The 17,357-nt window shown below is 40.5% G+C and overlaps 1 protein-coding gene across 1 annotated transcript in view; it reads right to left on the reverse strand.

The window, feature by feature from the left end:
* Nucleotides 1–5,081: 5,081 nt before the first annotated feature.
* LOC147826206 (uncharacterized) overlaps nt 5,082–17,357 on the reverse strand; it is a 39,058-nt gene continuing 26,782 nt past the window's right edge. Inside the window, exon 4 of the mRNA XM_087181685.1 lies at nt 5,082–5,576. Within this exon, the coding sequence (XP_087037811.1) occupies nt 5,415–5,576 (162 nt within the window). The 3' untranslated portion in view covers nt 5,082–5,414. The remainder of the gene's footprint in view (nt 5,577–17,357) is intronic.

Here is a 17,357-nt window from a genome sequence, read left to right on the forward strand (position 1 = left end):
AAAAGGGTGACAGGCAGGCTATAGGGAAATGCTTTTCATTTATTGACAGTCACATTACAGAAAGAGCCAATCTGTTAGAAATACTAAAAGGTGTTGGTATGGATTTAGGACAATGGCTGCAGTGATAAACATGAACATACACATTTCTGTGGTTAGAGCTGGAAGGCAGATCTCTTTATCCAGGGTGCATTTTGTCCTGCTGGGGGCACAGATGCCCAGGCCAGTGAGACTGGGTTGAGAGTCTTTTCTTGTGTCCATTGTACTTGGGACCTTGGTCTGCCTGAGATAAGAGAGGAGCCTGGGGAGGCAGAAAATCACCCTTTTGCCTACTTTGACCAGCCAGTGGGGTTGGCTTTTCTGAAGGGAGCTGTGTGGATTTACTGGCCCCATGTAACACCTGATAATAATGGAGTTTATTCAGTGCTGATGTAAGTGGCACTGCACACATGCAAAATCTCGCTGAGTCTTCCCAGCCAGCCAGCAGTGAGCTGCGCTGATACCTCCTTTTCTTCACTAAGGTTAGAGAAGTTAAGCATTAGTTGATCCTAACCACTAGGTGGACTCAGCCTGGAGTCAGGAGACTGTTCTGGTTCACTAAGGGCAGGGGGCGCTTTATCACAGAAATGACGGAACTCACTCATTCCAGGATGTTTACTGAGCTTCTACTGAGTGCTGGATGCTGTGCCTGTGCAGGTGGTGGTGATGGGAGGTGGAAATTAAGTGTGAATCAATATAACAGTATGCTATGGAAGATGGACACAGAAGATGATAAAATAATGGGGAGTGTATAGTGACACATGCCTGTAGTCCCAGCTCCTTGGGAAGCTGAGGCAGAAGGATCACAAGTTCAAGGCCAGACTGAGCAACTTAGGAAACTGTGTCTCAAAATAAAATTAAAAAGGGCTGAGAATGTAGCTCAGCGCTCCCTGGGCTCCCAGTAGTGCAATACACAAAAAACCACAAACATTTTAAAAATGGGAAGAGATGGAGAGGCGTATGGGACCCCTAGAGTCCCATGATTCATTGCGGATAGTGGTATTAGGAAAGGATTTTTGAGAGAGATGGGCCTTAAAGGATGGAGGCGGATAGAGAGGCTCCATCTGATGGCCTGAGGGCTGGGGGCCAGCCGGCGCAGGCGCACTTTCTTTCTACTTCCCGCCTGGACGTGAAGTCTGAAGTCGTTTCCTCTCCTGCTCCGGCCATGTTTATTCTGCCTAACCACGAGCGCAGAAGCACCGCAGCCCGGTAAAGTGGACTGAAACCTCTGAAACTGTGAGTCCTTTGAAATTGTTACTTTCTTACTCAGGTAAGGTGGTGCATGCCTATAAATCCCAGCACTGGGAAGGGAGGCTGAGACCGAAAGAATGGGAGTTTGAGGTCAGCCTGGGCTACACAGCTAGACTTCATTTCAAAAAGAAAAAAAAAATATTTTTTCATTGTCACAACAAAGAAAAGCTAACTAATAACACTGCGAGATCTGGGGCAAGTCATTTAATGTTTCTGAGCCTCACTTTCCTCTCCAGTGAGGAGGAAGTAACGACAAGCTGCTATGGTTTAAATCTGTCCCCCAAATTTACGGTGTTGGAAATTTATTCCCCAGTGCAAGTGTCCAGAGGATGTGGCCAGGTCACAGTCCTCCCTTATGAATGGGTTAATTCTATGCTGTGGGACTGGCCTCCTTATAAGGGATGAGCTCAGTCCCCTTTCCACTCTTATGAATCCTCTCTCATCATGCAATGCCTTCCACCAGGTTGAGGCAGCAAAAGGGTCTTCAGGAAAGCCAGGCAAGGTGGTAGGAGAATGGTAAGCCAGATCTGGTCGTGCCTGCCTGCCATCCCAGCACTTTGGGAGGCTAAGACATGAGGATCACAGGTTGGAACCCAGACTGGACAACTTAGCAAGTTGGCTTGACTGTGTCATAAAAAATAGAAAGTGCTGGGGATGTAGCTCAGTGTGATGTCCGTGGGTTTAATCCCCACTACTGCAAAAATAAATGATCCTCACTCAATTGCTTCTTGGATTTCCTCTTGCTCTTGGACTTCCTGCTCTACAGCCACATAAACTTATATTGCTTGTACATTATTTGATCTGTAGTATTGTTATGACTGCAGAAAACTGAGACCCAGTCTTGCAGGAATGTTGGGATGACAGAACCATCAAGGTGTGTATCTCATGCCCTATGGATGCTATTAGGCATTCAAATTTGGGACACAGTAGGGAAATCTTTCCTTATGTAATAAAATATAGAATGACACTGAGGAAATTGGTCCAGACAGAGGAACACAGTATATGAATTGTTAAATACCCAACAATCTTAGTTTAAATTCTTTGTGTTTAGAATATAATTTCAAAGAGCAAATTTCAACTCTAAGAGTGATCTTCAGTGATCTCAATGAGTGTCACAATATTCTCAAAAGAAACACATTTTACTTAACTTGAACATAAATGTATGTAGACGTTTCAAAGGATGGATAGGAGTCAGAAGCACATTCTAAATTTTAATACATTTTAATAAGTAGTCAAGATCCATGTACTCCTTCTTCCAAGTTTCAGAAATGTTAGTTTGGGACTCATTATTCGGTGGTTTCCAAGTAATGAGATTTGAGATGTTTAATGCAGAACATGAATGAAAATACCACTTGTTCAGCTAAGAGATGCTTAATACAGATCTCCCTAAGAAAAATGGTATTTCTTTTAATAATTTCCTTGATTAGTTACTTTGAAAGAAGACAGGGAACTATGCTTTTTGGAATAAGAGGATGAAATTGGAAAATAGTATGAGAATTTTGGTGTTTTTGAAAAGGCCAATTTGAAAATGAAGCAATTTATTCCCAGAGGAAGAATAGTGTGGGGAATCTTATCTGAAATGTAGCTTGTACTCTATAATTGCAAAGGTCATGCCCATTTTAGAAGAGCTGAATTGCTTTAAGATGGGATGTGCATGACAATTAATTTAATAGAGAATCAAACCTGAGGTATGGGAAACAGTTTGGCATTTCAGTCTAGTCTGTTAAGTCCCTACTCTGGACCAGGTTATAAATTAGGCCCAAAATGTCAAGAGACTATATTTGTTATCTATTGCAACCTTTATTATTTCATGTAATTTCTGAAGGCCAAGAGTCAGAGATGAGTTTAGGTTGATGGTTCTGGCACGGCCTCTTTCATGAGATTAAGTCAAGATGTTGATCTGGCTAGAACTGTAGTCATCTGAAGGCTTGGGTGGCCCTGAAAGTTGTGCAGGTAGCTGTTGGCTAGAGGCCTTCTGCTTTACTTTGGATGTGGTTTGTCCCTAAACATTCATGGGCTGGAAGCTTGGTCACCGATGGAATCACATTATGAAATAGTGGACCTTTCAGACTGGGGCCTGGTGGTAGGTGATGAGGGTACCACTGTCATGAATGGATTATGCTGTCCTCTGGAGTGGATCAGGTCTTTTCCAGGGAGAATGGGTTATTTCTTGGCTTACTCTGTTGTGCCGCTCTCTCACACATGTGTTCCTTTTGCATGTTCCATGCTATGACATAGTCAAGGTACCAGACACTGGTACCATGCTATTTGGACTTTCCAGCTACCAGAATTATGAGCCAAAGCTCTCTTTTCTTTATTTTTTGTCTAGCCTCAGGTACTTTGTTACAGCAATACAAAGTGGACTAAGATATTTCTCCCTTTCACCACACAGCCCTATCCCTAGAGCTGCTCACAGTGTGCTAACTGGCTTTCCCCAAAGCAAGTGAACTGAGAGACAGAGACCAACACAGAAGCCACCATGTCTCTTATAGCCTAACCTTGGAGGTGCTGTACCATCTCTTCTGTGTTGTACTGGTCACATAGAGCAACCCCAGTATGATGTGGCCAGGACCTGCGTAAAGGTGTGAATATCCCAGGATAGGGGTGATGCACTTCTTGGGAGAAAAATGATTACACTTACTGATGGTAGACCACTTATTAGCTAAATCATTTTTCAGCTGTGTAATCTAGCCAGATATGGTGACACATGCCTGTAGCCCAGCTAGTTAGAGGGTGAGGTAGAAGGAGCCCATGAGCTTAGGAATTCAAGATCAGGCTAGGCAATATAGTGAGACCTCATTTCTTAAAAAATAAAAAAGGCATCTAATACCTGAGTGGTTTTAAATAGGTTATTTTAAACCCCTATGTCTCTGTTTTCTTATTGTAAATAGAAATGTTTGTTCCCATCTCTGAGTTCATACATACAAAGCACTCAGAGCAATGCTTTGCACTGTAAGTACCACGTAAGGTTCAGCTCTCACTGTTAGTTTCTATCCCAAGGTTAGTTCTTCTCCAACTCCTTGGTTTAGGCCCTTCCTCCTTCCTTTTCCCATGTAAAAAACTTACTTTCCTGGCAGCTCTTTTAATAAATTGATAATCAGTTGTTTAAAAAACCCCTTACTTTCCTTTATAGCACTTCACTTACACTGATTGATAACAGTGTTTAAGAATTACCCCTGCTGGGTATATTGTCATACTAAGTGGGAATAATTTCCTGAATTTAAGGAGGGGGTGGGGAAGCTGCCAGCTGTATATAAGAAAGGACTTTGGAGAAAGGCATGTTGGCACATGCTTGTAATCCCAGCACTGGGGAGGCTGAGGCAGGAGGATTGTTGAGTTTGAGAGCACCCTGGGCTACATAGTGAGTACAGGGCCAGCCTGAACTACATAGCAAGACCCTGTCTCAAAAATCATTAAAAAAAAAGGACTTTGGAGAAGTTTCCTGGAATTTGCTTTTTGAGAGAAATATACATATGACTATAGGTTTTATGATGACTCTACTCCTAGACTTTGATAATTTGTGGTTAAAAAAATTTTAGAAATGCCGGAGAAAAACTAAGACTCATGTCTTAAATCAATGTATACTAAAGTAGAATTATGTACGTATGTATTTATATGTATATGTGTGTACTCAGGGTATCATATATATTATATATTGCCCTTTAAAAGGAGTACATGCACATCAGAATTAATAACTTCCGTGCATCAAAGGACACAATCAACAGGGTGGGAAAGAAGCCTATGGGATGAAAGAAAACATTTGCAAATCATGATTCTGATAAGAGGCCAACATACAGAATTTATAAAAAGTGTTTATAACTCAGCACGAGAACAAACAACCTGATGAAAAAGCAGAATGTGGGCACAATATTAAATAAGACATTTCTCCAGCAAAAAAAATAAAAATGGCCAGAAAGCACAGGAAGAGATCACTGTCACTGACAGAAATGCAAGTCGAAGCCATGGTGAAATACCACCTTATATTCATTAGGTTGGCAACTATCAAAAACAACAGCAAAAGGGCCAGGGATTTAGCTCAGTGGCACCATGCCTGCCTTGCAAGTGCAGGGTCCTGAGTTCTATCCCCGGTACCACAAATGAACCAAAACGAAAAACAGCAGAAAACCTCAGCACGCAGCGAGGAAGGGTTTGGAAAAATTGGAATCCTTGTACACTGTTGGTGGGAATGTAACATATGCATCTTCTGTGGGAAACAGTATGGCAGATCCATAAAGAATTGGAAATAGAATTAGCATATGATCCAGCAATTCCAGTTCCAGGTATATGCCCTAAAGAATTGAAAGCAGAGTGTTAAGGAGATATTTGTACACTCCTGTTTGTAGCACCATTATTCACAATAGCCAAGAGGTAGAAGTAACCTAAAAGTCAACTGATGTTGTGATTTGGATATGGAATGTCCCCCAAAACACACATGCACTCAGAGGCAGGGCTTTTGAGGGTGGTTGGGTCATGGGTGTGCTGTACTCATCACAGAAGCTGAGTGTACTGAGGGGTTGAGGCCTGGTTAGAGGTAGGTCCCTGGGGCTGTGATCCAGAAGGGTTTATTTCCCTCCTCAACTCCTCCCTTCGCTCTCTGCTTCCATGATATGAGCAGCTTTCCTCTGCACCAGGTCCTACTTCCATGCCATTTCTGCCTTGAAGCCTGCAGCCCATGGACTGAAACTTCTAAATCTGGGAGTCAGCGTAAACCTATCTTCCTTTAAGTAGCGATAATATCAGGTATTGTGTCTTGGCGAGGGGAAGTTGACTAAAATAATGGATGAATGGATAAACAAAATGTGGTGTAATGCATTGGAATATTATTCAGTTTTAAAAAGGAAGGAAATTCTGACATACGCTACAAAATGGGTAAACCTTGAAGATGCAATGCTAAGTGAAATAAGCCAATCCTCAAGGCAGATACTGCATGATCCCACTTACTGGAAGTGCTTGGAATATCAAATGAAACAAAATGGTGGGTGCCAGGAGCTAAGGGGAAAGGGAGTTGTTTTATGGTAGAGATTTTCAGATAAAAGAGATGAAAGAGTTCTTGAGATTGGTTAACAGTGTGAATGTACTTGACACTTTTAACCTGTACACTTAGAAGTACTTAAGATGGTAAATTTTATAAGATAAATAAAAAAAGAAATATATAATTCAAGTTAGATTGATCAGGGGTTAATATTAATGTCAATTTTTAAGCATATGTCCTTTTTTTATGGTGCTGGGGATTGAACCCAGGGCCATACACATTTTAGGTAATCACCCTACCACTGAGCTACAGTCCTAGTCCCCAGATTTTTTTTTCTTTCTTTTTAATTGGGAGCTATGAATGTTATTTCATATTTTAAATGAAAAATAAGAGACAAACTTTCATATGACATGTGGTAGTAGACAAGCATATACTTTCCCCAGATCACCGCTATGACTAAACTTGAATAAAGAGAAAATAAAGCAGAAAATTAGGGAAGCCATGTGGAAGGCAGATGAGCCTGAAGCCAGGGGCTGGCCAGATGTTCCTAAAACCTCTTACTTGCATTGGAAATTCATCTGGCATTCCAGCCAGAACCTTAGCCTCAGATGATAAAGGCCACAAAGACCTCTGAGTTCAAGCATCAGCTGGCAGCACCTTACATGTCCTTCTTCAACTCTTCTGTGTAACACAGCAATAACCTTATAAAACTTAGAAGCAGGAACAATCTCTCCTCTAGCCTCTTCCTCCTTTTCTAAGTGTAATGGGGTAAGACAATTTTTCTCTCTTTTTTTCTCCATAATCTGTTGTTTCCAGAGGGATCTGGGAACCAGGGACTTGGTCAGTGGTTTGAAACGTGATCTGGTTTCACTGCAGTGACTGTAATTACTTCAACACACCCTGCTGAGGTGCAATTTGGTGGCTTTATAGGCAGGCTTTTCCGGGGAGGATGGCAGCTGTTAGTCCCTCGACCCTCCCAGAGTGCAGTCCTAGAGCCAGCTGGGTTGCTGCCTCCGTGTCTTTGTGCTCTCCTTGATAATACCCAAGACCTGTTGGCTCCCCTGGAAGACTTGAATTTCATATGGGAGGGGCCTTTCTGTTCGGATAGGCAGCTCATCCCCATTCCCAAACTGTCTTTCTGGTTGCACACAGGACCGTGCTGCCTGTGGAGATCACGGCAGATGGTAATAATACCACCCATTTGCATGTGATACTTGAGTATGCTGTCTTAACAGTAACATCATTTTATAACCTTATAGATGGTCTCACTTGGGAACAGCAACACAGAGCCTGTGCTATTCTCATTTTATGGATGAAAAATGAAAGGGAGCTCAAAGAGGGCCAGAAAATTTCAGAATCTTACCCAAGATCATTCATTGAATTAGAGTAAAAGCTGATCCCAGGACTTTGGAAGGTTGAGGCAAGAGAACTGCCAAATGTGAGTCCAGTTTGGGCAACTTAGCAAGACCCTATCTCAAAAATAAAAGTGTGCTGGGGATGGAGCTCAGTGTGAAAGGCCTGGATTCAATCCCCAGTATTGAAAAAAAAAGTTAGGACTTCTTGATACTACTTCAGAGCTAAACAGGAGAAGGAACCTAAGAGAATTTTTGTGGGATTTCTAGTACTTGGATTAGAAGAGTGACAGTATGATGCATCAGGAAACTGCTCAGTGAGGTGAGAAGAAAGTCACTAGGTCTTAGCAACAATATTCCCCACTCTATCCTGCATGACACTGGATCTAGAGTCTTAATTACTAGGCCAAGTTTTAGGGATCCTATATTGTGCTAAGGAACCAGCATCCAAGATCTGAACTGACACTGTTTACCCTTCACCCCCTGGTTCTGGGTGGCATTTCTCCTTCTTCTAATAGACTCCTTTACTTTTCCTGGTAACTAGGAAAAAGTTGAGTCTCAAAAATAGAGTTGCCAGACTTAGCAAATAAAAACACAGAAAGCCCAGTTAAATTTGAATTTCTGATAAAGCACAAATAATTTTTAAGTAGGAATATGTCTTAAATATTGTATTTTATTTGGCAGCCTTAATCAAGAATAAATAAGAACAATAAACATTCTGGGCTGTTTGGCTGCCTTAAGAACTATTTTAGAACTGCATTAAGAACTATTATTCTTCAGATTCTGTTCCTGGGGAATACTTTTAATTTAAAAAATTTTTTGTCATCTTAATTTTAATAAGGCAGTCCTAAGTTTCAGATAATTAAATTGAAATTGAAACTCTGATCTCCTTGTGAATTCAGGTTCTAGCTTGTTAAAGTTGGTCTCTTCCACACCTGAATTAATTGAATATTGAATTAGGAGGCTAGTTAATTCATCAAGAGAAATATAATTTCATTGTTGACTTGAAACGTCTGAGTCTTTAAGCATGGTGCTCTAAATTCACCTAAGATAAGATCAAAACTTACAGTGTAAAAGAGAAAAATGAAACTGCCTACTGGTGAGATTAAGATGGACAGAACTGTGTGCTGTTTACACAATTAATGGAGGTATATGTGATCATCTCCATGGTAACAAGTCCTATGGAGAGATTCAGAATGTGGGAAGATCAAAGGTTTGGTGTAATAGAAGGTTTGCATATGAAAGGTTTAAAAAATGGTTGAACAAATCTGTAATGTAGAAGGTATGAGGGCAAATACACATCCAGAGAAACACAGCCCTTAATATTGGTCATCAGTTGAAACCTGCATTTTCCTTAAAATGTAAGGTCAAGAAAAGTTCAGATCCTGTCATGCTGCAAATAGCATCCATAAGATCACAGAATAGTGTTAAAGCCTGGAGTTTTACTTCAAGTGTAGTTGTCAACTCTGGCTTGATGGTATTCATTCTCACTGTCCTTATGCAGGCAACCATGTCTCATTGCTTTGTACCCAGCTGTAACTTTACACAGTATTAAGCTTTTACATTTAGGTTCTTCTTCACTCCATGTTAGGAAAGCACAGTGGATATTTATTGGCCATAGCAGAACTCCACCTCTGGAAAGTGCATAAATGGATTGCTGTAGCCATGGAAGTAGAGTGCTGTGATGGATCACTAACAAGGACCCATGGTTTCATTGATTCTTCAGGTCAACAAACACTCAGGGAGGGTCTTCTGGGTGTGAGGCACTGTTCTAGGCCCTGGAATTTATCTGTTGTCTGGGGAGCGGGGGACCCCAAAACCAAACTAATAGAATGAATTCCAAAATCCTTGCTCTAATGAGACATTACAGTCTAGTGAGGGGAGACTAACAGTCCAGATCTTTCATTGTTCATTCCATAGCAAATATTTCTTGAGCCCTGTGTGCCAGGCACTGTTGTAGACACTGGCGTATATTAAGCAGAACAGACAAGCCTTGGCTTATGGTGCTTACAGTATAGGAGGAGGAGCTAGAGAATCTTAACTAATTAGTAAATTCTATATTAGAGGTAGGTGATGTGGGAAAAACCAGAGCAGGAGAAAGGGAAATAGTGATTGATTTAGGGAGTGAGGGTTGCAGTTTTAGATGGGGTGGCCAGGGAAAGCCTTACTGAGAAAGGGACGTTTGTATAAAGATCTGAGCAAATGAAGGAGGGGCCATGGGAATTATCTGGGCCACCACTAACTAGCCTTTGGTTAGGGAGTATGTATGTCATCCAAGCCACACCAGTCTCTGGGAGTTTTCAACCAAAGCTAACTAAAGCCATCACTTTTTTTTCTGTTATAAAAATTATAGTTGACCATTATTTTATACTGAGCTCCTCCACTGGGCCCCAGCAGACCAAGCTAAAAATCAAGATGGAGTTGCTCATGCTAAAGTTCCACAGCATCAAGCTGGGGAATGCACCTAACTTTCTGACCTTCTGAGAAGTCAAGATTAGAAAGGCATTAGCTGAAGCTCAGCCGGTCCCAGAACCCAGAAAGAAGCTCCCTGCCTCCATCCCAGGCTCCTAGGGCAGAGAAGGTGAGCCGCGTGGGTGCCAGAAGCACCCCCCCCACCCCCGTGGAAATGAGAAGACATGTAAACAAGTCTCAAAAACAGACTTCTGGATCACCTACAGGAACCCCAAAGGGAAACAAGATGGAATAATCTCATAATCAACCACCTGGACTCTCTGAACTGGCAACAAAAGAGGATCTGGGAGAAATGAAATCAGAAATAATTACTCAGATAACAGCAAAGATTTTGCTCATGGTGCAAGACATGATTAATAAATCTAGAGAGGACACAGATAAAAAAATAGAGGATCTGAGGAACATGATGGAATTCCAACATAGGAAACAAATGGGATCCATAAAACCGATACAAACAGATTTCCAAGAGATTAAAAACTCCATTGAAAGTCTGCACAGCAGAATGAACCAAAGTGAGGATAGAATTTCACATATAGAAAATAAGATTGCAATTAGTGAACAAGAAAAGAAAAATTGCTTTAAAATTGTAAGGTAACATGAGAAATCAATCCAGCAGCTGCTAGACAATGCAAAGAAGAATAACATAAGACTGATTGGGGTCAATGAAGAAACAGGAGAGAGTGCAGATGACATCAAAAAGCTGTTCACAGAAGTCATGGCAGAAAACTTCCCAAGGAGGGGAAAAGAACTTGACATACAGACAAGTGAGGCATATAGGACTCCAAATAGCCTTGATCAAAAACAATCTACACATAGGCATATAATAGTTAAGATTCCAGAAATCCAACAGAAGAACAAAATTCTACAAGCTGTGAGAGAAAAGAAACAAATCACATACAAAGGAAAGCCCATCAGAATCACAGCAGACTTCTCAATGCAAACCCTCAAGGCAAGAAGAGCTTGGAGTGATGTATTTCAAGCCCTAAAGGAAAACAGCCTCCAACCCAGATTGATGTACCCTGCAAAACTATCTTTCAAAATTGATGGAGAAATAAGATACTTTCATGACAAAGAGCACCTCAGGAACTTCACGAATACCAAACCGGCACTCCAAAAAATGTTAGACAATACCCTAGGAAAAGACAATGAGGATCACAACCCCAGGAAACCCAGCAGAATGAATCCATTGGGCGTGACAAATTAAATGCAAAGGGGGAGAATCCAACAAAAAGAAAAAGTCGTGACAAGACTTTTAAAACTTTTAACTTCATCTCCCTAATGAGTGTATAATTCAATCTTATTATTGTACTCATTAGTATTTTTCTGATTCTAGAGTTGTACACCTTTCCTTGTGCTATACTGGCTATTTATCATCTTCTTATGTCTACATTTTAATTGGGTTGTTTATTAATGAGCTGTAAGAATTCTTTATATATTCTGGTCATAGGTTATATGTATTGTAAATATGGTCTGTTTAAGGACTACTTTTCATTTTAATGATGTCATTTAAAGTTTTGAATTTTGATGGAATCCCATTTATCAATTTTTTTCTTTCATACATCATGTTTTTTGTATCCTGGGTAGTTCTTGCCTACCCTGAATTCATAAATATTTTCTCTTATAATTTCTTCTTAAAGTTTTATACTTTTAGGCTTTCTTATTTAGGTTCATAGATCCCTTCAAGTTATTTTCATGTATGGAAAAAAAGGGTTGAGGTTAATTTTCTATATACAGATACCAGGTGTTCTAGTGCCATTTGCTGAAAACACTATCTCTTCCTCGGCTCTTGAATTGAGTTTATATTTTATAAAATGCTGTTAAATAATCTTTCAAAACTCAGTGGACCGTGTATGTGTGGTTCTATTTCTAGATTCTCTGTTTTATTCCAATGATCTATATGTCTTTCCTTACACCAACACTGCCTTGATTACTGTAGCTTTAGAAGAAGTCTTAAAATTAGGTACTAAATGTCTTCCAACACTGTTTTTGTTTTTGTTTTTAACTTTTCTAGGTCCTTTGTACTCCTACATAACTTTTAAATTTCAGCATCCAATTCTTCATTTATAGCAAGTGTACACAGACCTGAATTTTTATATATACCTTGTGTTTTCTAATCCTGCTAAATTCAAGTGCAAGTTCTAGGGGCTCCTAGAGATTTCTTAGTATTTTCTCTGTAGATGATCATTTCATCTACATACAAAGATTTTGCTTCTGCTGTGCCAATCCTATCCTAATTGTGTCATTTTATTGCCAGACTATTTTGCTGGGGACTAGGTTTCAAAGTTTAATGGACAGATAAAGAGTAAGCATATCTGCCCTTGTTCCCCACCTGAAGGAGAAAGCATTGTATCTTCTCCAATTATATAAGGCATTCTCGCTGGAAGTATGGAGTACATGTCTTTAATCTGTTGAGAAATTTCTGTTCTACTTCTAGTCTCCTGATAGCTTTTACCATGAACAGCTGTAGAATTTAGTCCAGTACTTTTTCTCCAACTAGTGACAGGATCATATGGCTTTTTCCTTTCCTTTGTTAAAATGATGACTTTTGGGGGTGGATCTTCCAAAGCTGAACCAACACTGCCATCCCTATAACAAAACCACTTTCTCCATCCTGCCAGATCTGACTTCCTAAACAAATTTCTATGTTCATACTTTTTTCTTCTATTATCTTTATCCAGTTTTAGGATTGGCACGATGTTGAGTTCCTAAGATGAGGGGAGAAGTGTTCCTTCGTTTTTCTGCTTTAATTGTTTGATATAATTTATCAGTTAAAATGTTTATGAGCCTGTTGTTGTCATATAGGTAGGTTTTCAAGCTAGGAATATACTTTCTTTAATAGGTGCTATTCAAATTTTATATTTCTCTCAGAGTTTCATTAATTTGTCTTCCAAGGTACTTCTTAGAAGTTGTCAAATTTATTTCAAAAAAGATTTTTGTAATATGCTTTCTATATCCTTTTAAATTCTGTAAAATCTGTGGTAATGTCTCCTAGATCTTAATATTATCATTTAAAAAATGTGTAACCGATATTGTGTAACAGGAAGAAAAGGTCTAAAAGACCAGGGGAATTGGGAGGGTTAGGGGAAGGGATAAAAGGGAAAGGGAAAAATATGAGAAGAGGAAAAAAAATAGAAACAAGGTCTTTGCAAATAGAGAAGGGTGGAGGGGGTGGAGGGCAAGGGAAGGGGAAAAAAATAACCAAGATACTCATGTAAAGGTACAATATCCCAATGATGAATGTAACTGCATTTTATACCGAAAATGTACCAATAAACTTAATGGGGGAAAAAAAAAAGAAAGGCATTAGCTGAGTTTCCCAAACTGGCTAGTTTCTTTTGGCAAATTGGCATCACAGTGGCGCTCCCTTTGCATTAATCCTTCATAGCAAAAAAAAGCTAACTTAAGAAACTGGATGTTAACCAGTCATTTTTTGTTACGTTCTTTTCCCCACTTTACATGGAAAGTAACTTTAAAATGACAGCTTCACTTTATGGGGTTTTTTTTTGTTTTCTTCTAAACCTTTTCTATCTATAAATCAACCTCAAAAAAACCAACAAAAACCTAACTGTAAATCAACTTTCTCTGGTCACCCTATCAGAATACTTGTTCTGTTTTATGGAATGAAGTGTTGCCCAATTCTAGAATCAAAAATAAAGCTGATTGAAGAGTTTAAATGGTGTGTGTGTGTGTGTGTGTGTTATTTTTTCCTTATGGTGTTAGAGCTCAAAGCCTTGTACATACCAGGCAAGTACTCTACCACTCTGCTACATCCTTGTCCCTACATTGTAATTTTGTCCTTTGAGGGCTCCAAAGATGCAGAGAAGTAAACCCAGGGTGGTTAACAGCTGTGTCCCCTGCTGTGGGAGGGAATGAGGTTGGAGGATGCAGTGAAGAGGGGACAAAGAACTGGGGAAGGGAGTAGTCGGGGGCTTGTGGTCCCTGGGGCTAAGTCCACTCCTGTCCTTTCCAGTTTGGTGATGGGGGTGCCTATTTTCTTTCTTTCACTTCAGCTAACCCTAGTCAGTTTCTGAGACTTACAGGCAAAGGAGGTGACCACACAGAAGTGGACTGCAGCTACTAACAATGTTTGCTAGAGACAAGTCAACTGAGAGCTCCCATTCTCCATGGCTGGTGCCTTATGTAGTACAGTGGTTGTCCCCAAGGGACCTGCCCAGAGTAACACCTCTTATATGTTTAAGTAATTAGACCTTGTAAATTTTCCACAGTGAGTTGGGCTGTAAACTTATTTGGTTAAATGGGGACATGAGGAATAAATAAGCTGGGTACCAGCTTCCTCCTCCTCATTGCATTCATGATGGCACATTTTCAGACCCTAAACGTGGAGACCATTGTCTAGAAGAAAGGGTAGTATCATGAGTGGAATAAAACAATGCTGTGAAGGCCTGACTTTATTTTCCTCATTTCACAACCCTGGGGAAAAGCACGCTCTGAGCACCACCGAGTGTTCAGGACGGTGGCCGGAGTATTGGGACTTAGACCTTCAAGGGAGTCATAGAGCCAAGGACCAGGTTTCCCTTGGCAAGCCCAAGCTAGGTGAGCTGTTTTATTAGACATGAATCTGTGGGCAAAAGGTTTTTGAATCTAAGAACTGCCTTGCTTGTGACCAACAGAATATGTACCTTCTATTGCTGGAGAAAAAGAGGAATCTGGTGTCTTTCTGACCCGAACACTTCTTCCCCCAGAAATAGACTTTGAAGACTTTGCCCTTCAGCCTGTTGGAGGGAGGCAGCTCAATTCTGATGAGTTTTATACAATCCCACATACTAATTTATCCTCAGGCCCCCGATGAGCTCTACCAGCTATGTTATGTTACTCCGTTAGAATTTCCCTTTTCTCTACCACTGCTGTTTTTCTAAGCACTGCATTATTTTGCCTCAGACATTGGCAAACATTTTTCTGTAAAGGACAAGGTAATTAATGTTTTAGGCCTTGTGGGTCACAAAGACTGTATTGGAATGCCTTAGCTCTGCTGATCTCGGCAAAAAATAAATATGTGAGGCTGAGTTCCAATAAAACTTTATTTACAAAAACAGACAGCTAGATATGACCTACAGGCCATAGTTTGCAGACTTGACACTTATGTTTAGACATTGTGTCAAAACACAGTTTAACCTTTTTCTTTTTGTTAAACATGCTGATAACATTTATTACCTAGTGTAGGCAGGGTTATTGAATTGTAATTTTACTAATATACTGGGGCCTGGGGCCTCCTTTGTATCTTATTTCTGAGAACTTATGATACATTTTTTTTCTGTAAAACAGAAACACTGATCTTTTTATTCTGGTGAGTTTATCTTGTGAACTTTAAACGATTCTTGAAGTAAGAAATAAATGCAATGTTCTTATATTGGGCTAATTGTTACCCCTTTCCTGAAAATTCCTATGTTGTTGAAGTTCTAATCTGTAGAGTATGACCTTATTTAGAAATAGGGCTGTTGCAAATGTAATTAGTTAAAATGAGGTCATCCTGGAGTAGATGGGCCCTAATGTAATATGACTGATGTCCTTATAGAAAGGGGCAGTCTGGACACAGATACATAAAAACAGGAATGCCAGGTGAAGACTGGAGTGGTGCTGCCACAAGCCAAGGAACTACCAGCCTCTAGAAGAGAGGCCTGGAACAGAGTCAGCTCTGTTCTGGCACCTTCAGAGTTAGCACAGCCCACTGATACCTAGGCCTCTGATATCCAGCCTCTGGAACAGTGAGACCATTGTTTTCTGTGGCTTAAACCACTCAGTTTTGTTATGTAGTCCTAGCCAAAGCATACAGTTTTGTTATGAAAAAGGCTGAGCTAATGTGGACCAATCATGGATTTCACCTCTCAGTTGGGATGTGTCAAAAACAAAGCGGAAGGTTGGGCATTTTCTAGAGCATGACCTGGAACTGTACATTTAAAAAGGTGGTTAATGTGTTCCTCGGTTGATCCAGCTATGTAAGGAGGTGCTATTTAGGCCTCACTGAGAAGGAAGGCTTCATTCTTGCATGAAGCAGCCAGGGTACCTGGAAGTGTCCTCCAGCCTTAGGGATGGGCAGCACTAGGTCTCCCTGGGAAGGCACTGGGCCATAGGTCAGCTGCAGCCTCTTTCTAATATATTCTGATCATCTACCATTTCCTCCGCCTCATTGGTTCAAGGTTTCTTATTTAATCCTTAAGATATTTTTTGCATCATTTATACATTTCTAATTTCTGTTGATGCTGAAACACACAGAAGTAGTTTAAAATGTGGTGGAGTGAACTTATATAAATATGAGTCATAAATGAAATCTATTTTAAACATTGAACAGATTTTTATCTCTCTCTACTGTAGGCATGTGTTCTTCACAGAGCTTTCTGCCCAGACCATGGGAAGGAGAGACATGCTCAGATATTTCCACCCCTAAACAACGTGTAGGAGGGAACAAATCCTTTAAGGATAAAATTCTGATATTTCTTTAAGTCTCACTGGTCAGTTTCCTGGCAGCTGTCAGAATTTCAAACACCAACATCTACACTAAAATGAGAATACAGAATACAGATGGCCTCCCATCCACAATCCTGAAGAACTATTTGTCATTCTTCCACTTCATAGTTGTTGACGAAAGTTCCAGTGCTAAACCCACTGTGAACCACCCCTGCTCTGAAATCGTTCCAGAGTGTAATAATAGGGTTGCCAGCATTGACTTCCTCACTTAATAAGGGGCCTGTAGTCCACCGTCTCAACTTAGCACAATCCACAGTCCATAAATGTTCTGCTACAAGTTCTGCATCATGCCTTCTTGTCTCACTTTGCTTTGTCAGTTTCCCTGTCTTCCTTTCCTGGTTTCACTAAGTTCTCTGGCTCTAACATCGGACCAAGGCTAGAGTGGGAAGTATTAGAGATGCCGTGACTACTCTTCCACCAGTACACTTTCTGTGCCAGTGGGTCCTGCCCTAGCTGCCTTTCCTTCAGTAGGAATCCACCCCACTCAAGCATCATTAATGGTGCTTTTAATATATATGTATTAATTTTAAAGATGATAGGGTGGACTTTATTCAAGGCCTGGCAGTAGACATGGGGACCACTGCAGTGGGGTCTTGCTGTGCAATAGGAAGACTGGGCTCAACTCCCTACAATATGTTTTTCTCCTTCCTTCCTTCTGGCTTCCAAATTCTCCAATCTCATGACCCATTTCTGCAAGCGTCTCCTTGTTAGCTATGAAGAAGGAGGAGGCAGTGAGATAGGTGGAATGGAAATGATCATCACTAGCTTGGCAGTTTGGCAAAGATGACCCT

Source organism: Heterocephalus glaber, unplaced genomic scaffold (assembly GCF_053883595.1).
Source record: "Heterocephalus glaber isolate CG9 unplaced genomic scaffold, H.glaber_assembly_v1.0 deba00001472, whole genome shotgun sequence".
NCBI classification, from domain to species: domain Eukaryota; kingdom Metazoa; phylum Chordata; class Mammalia; order Rodentia; family Bathyergidae; genus Heterocephalus; species Heterocephalus glaber.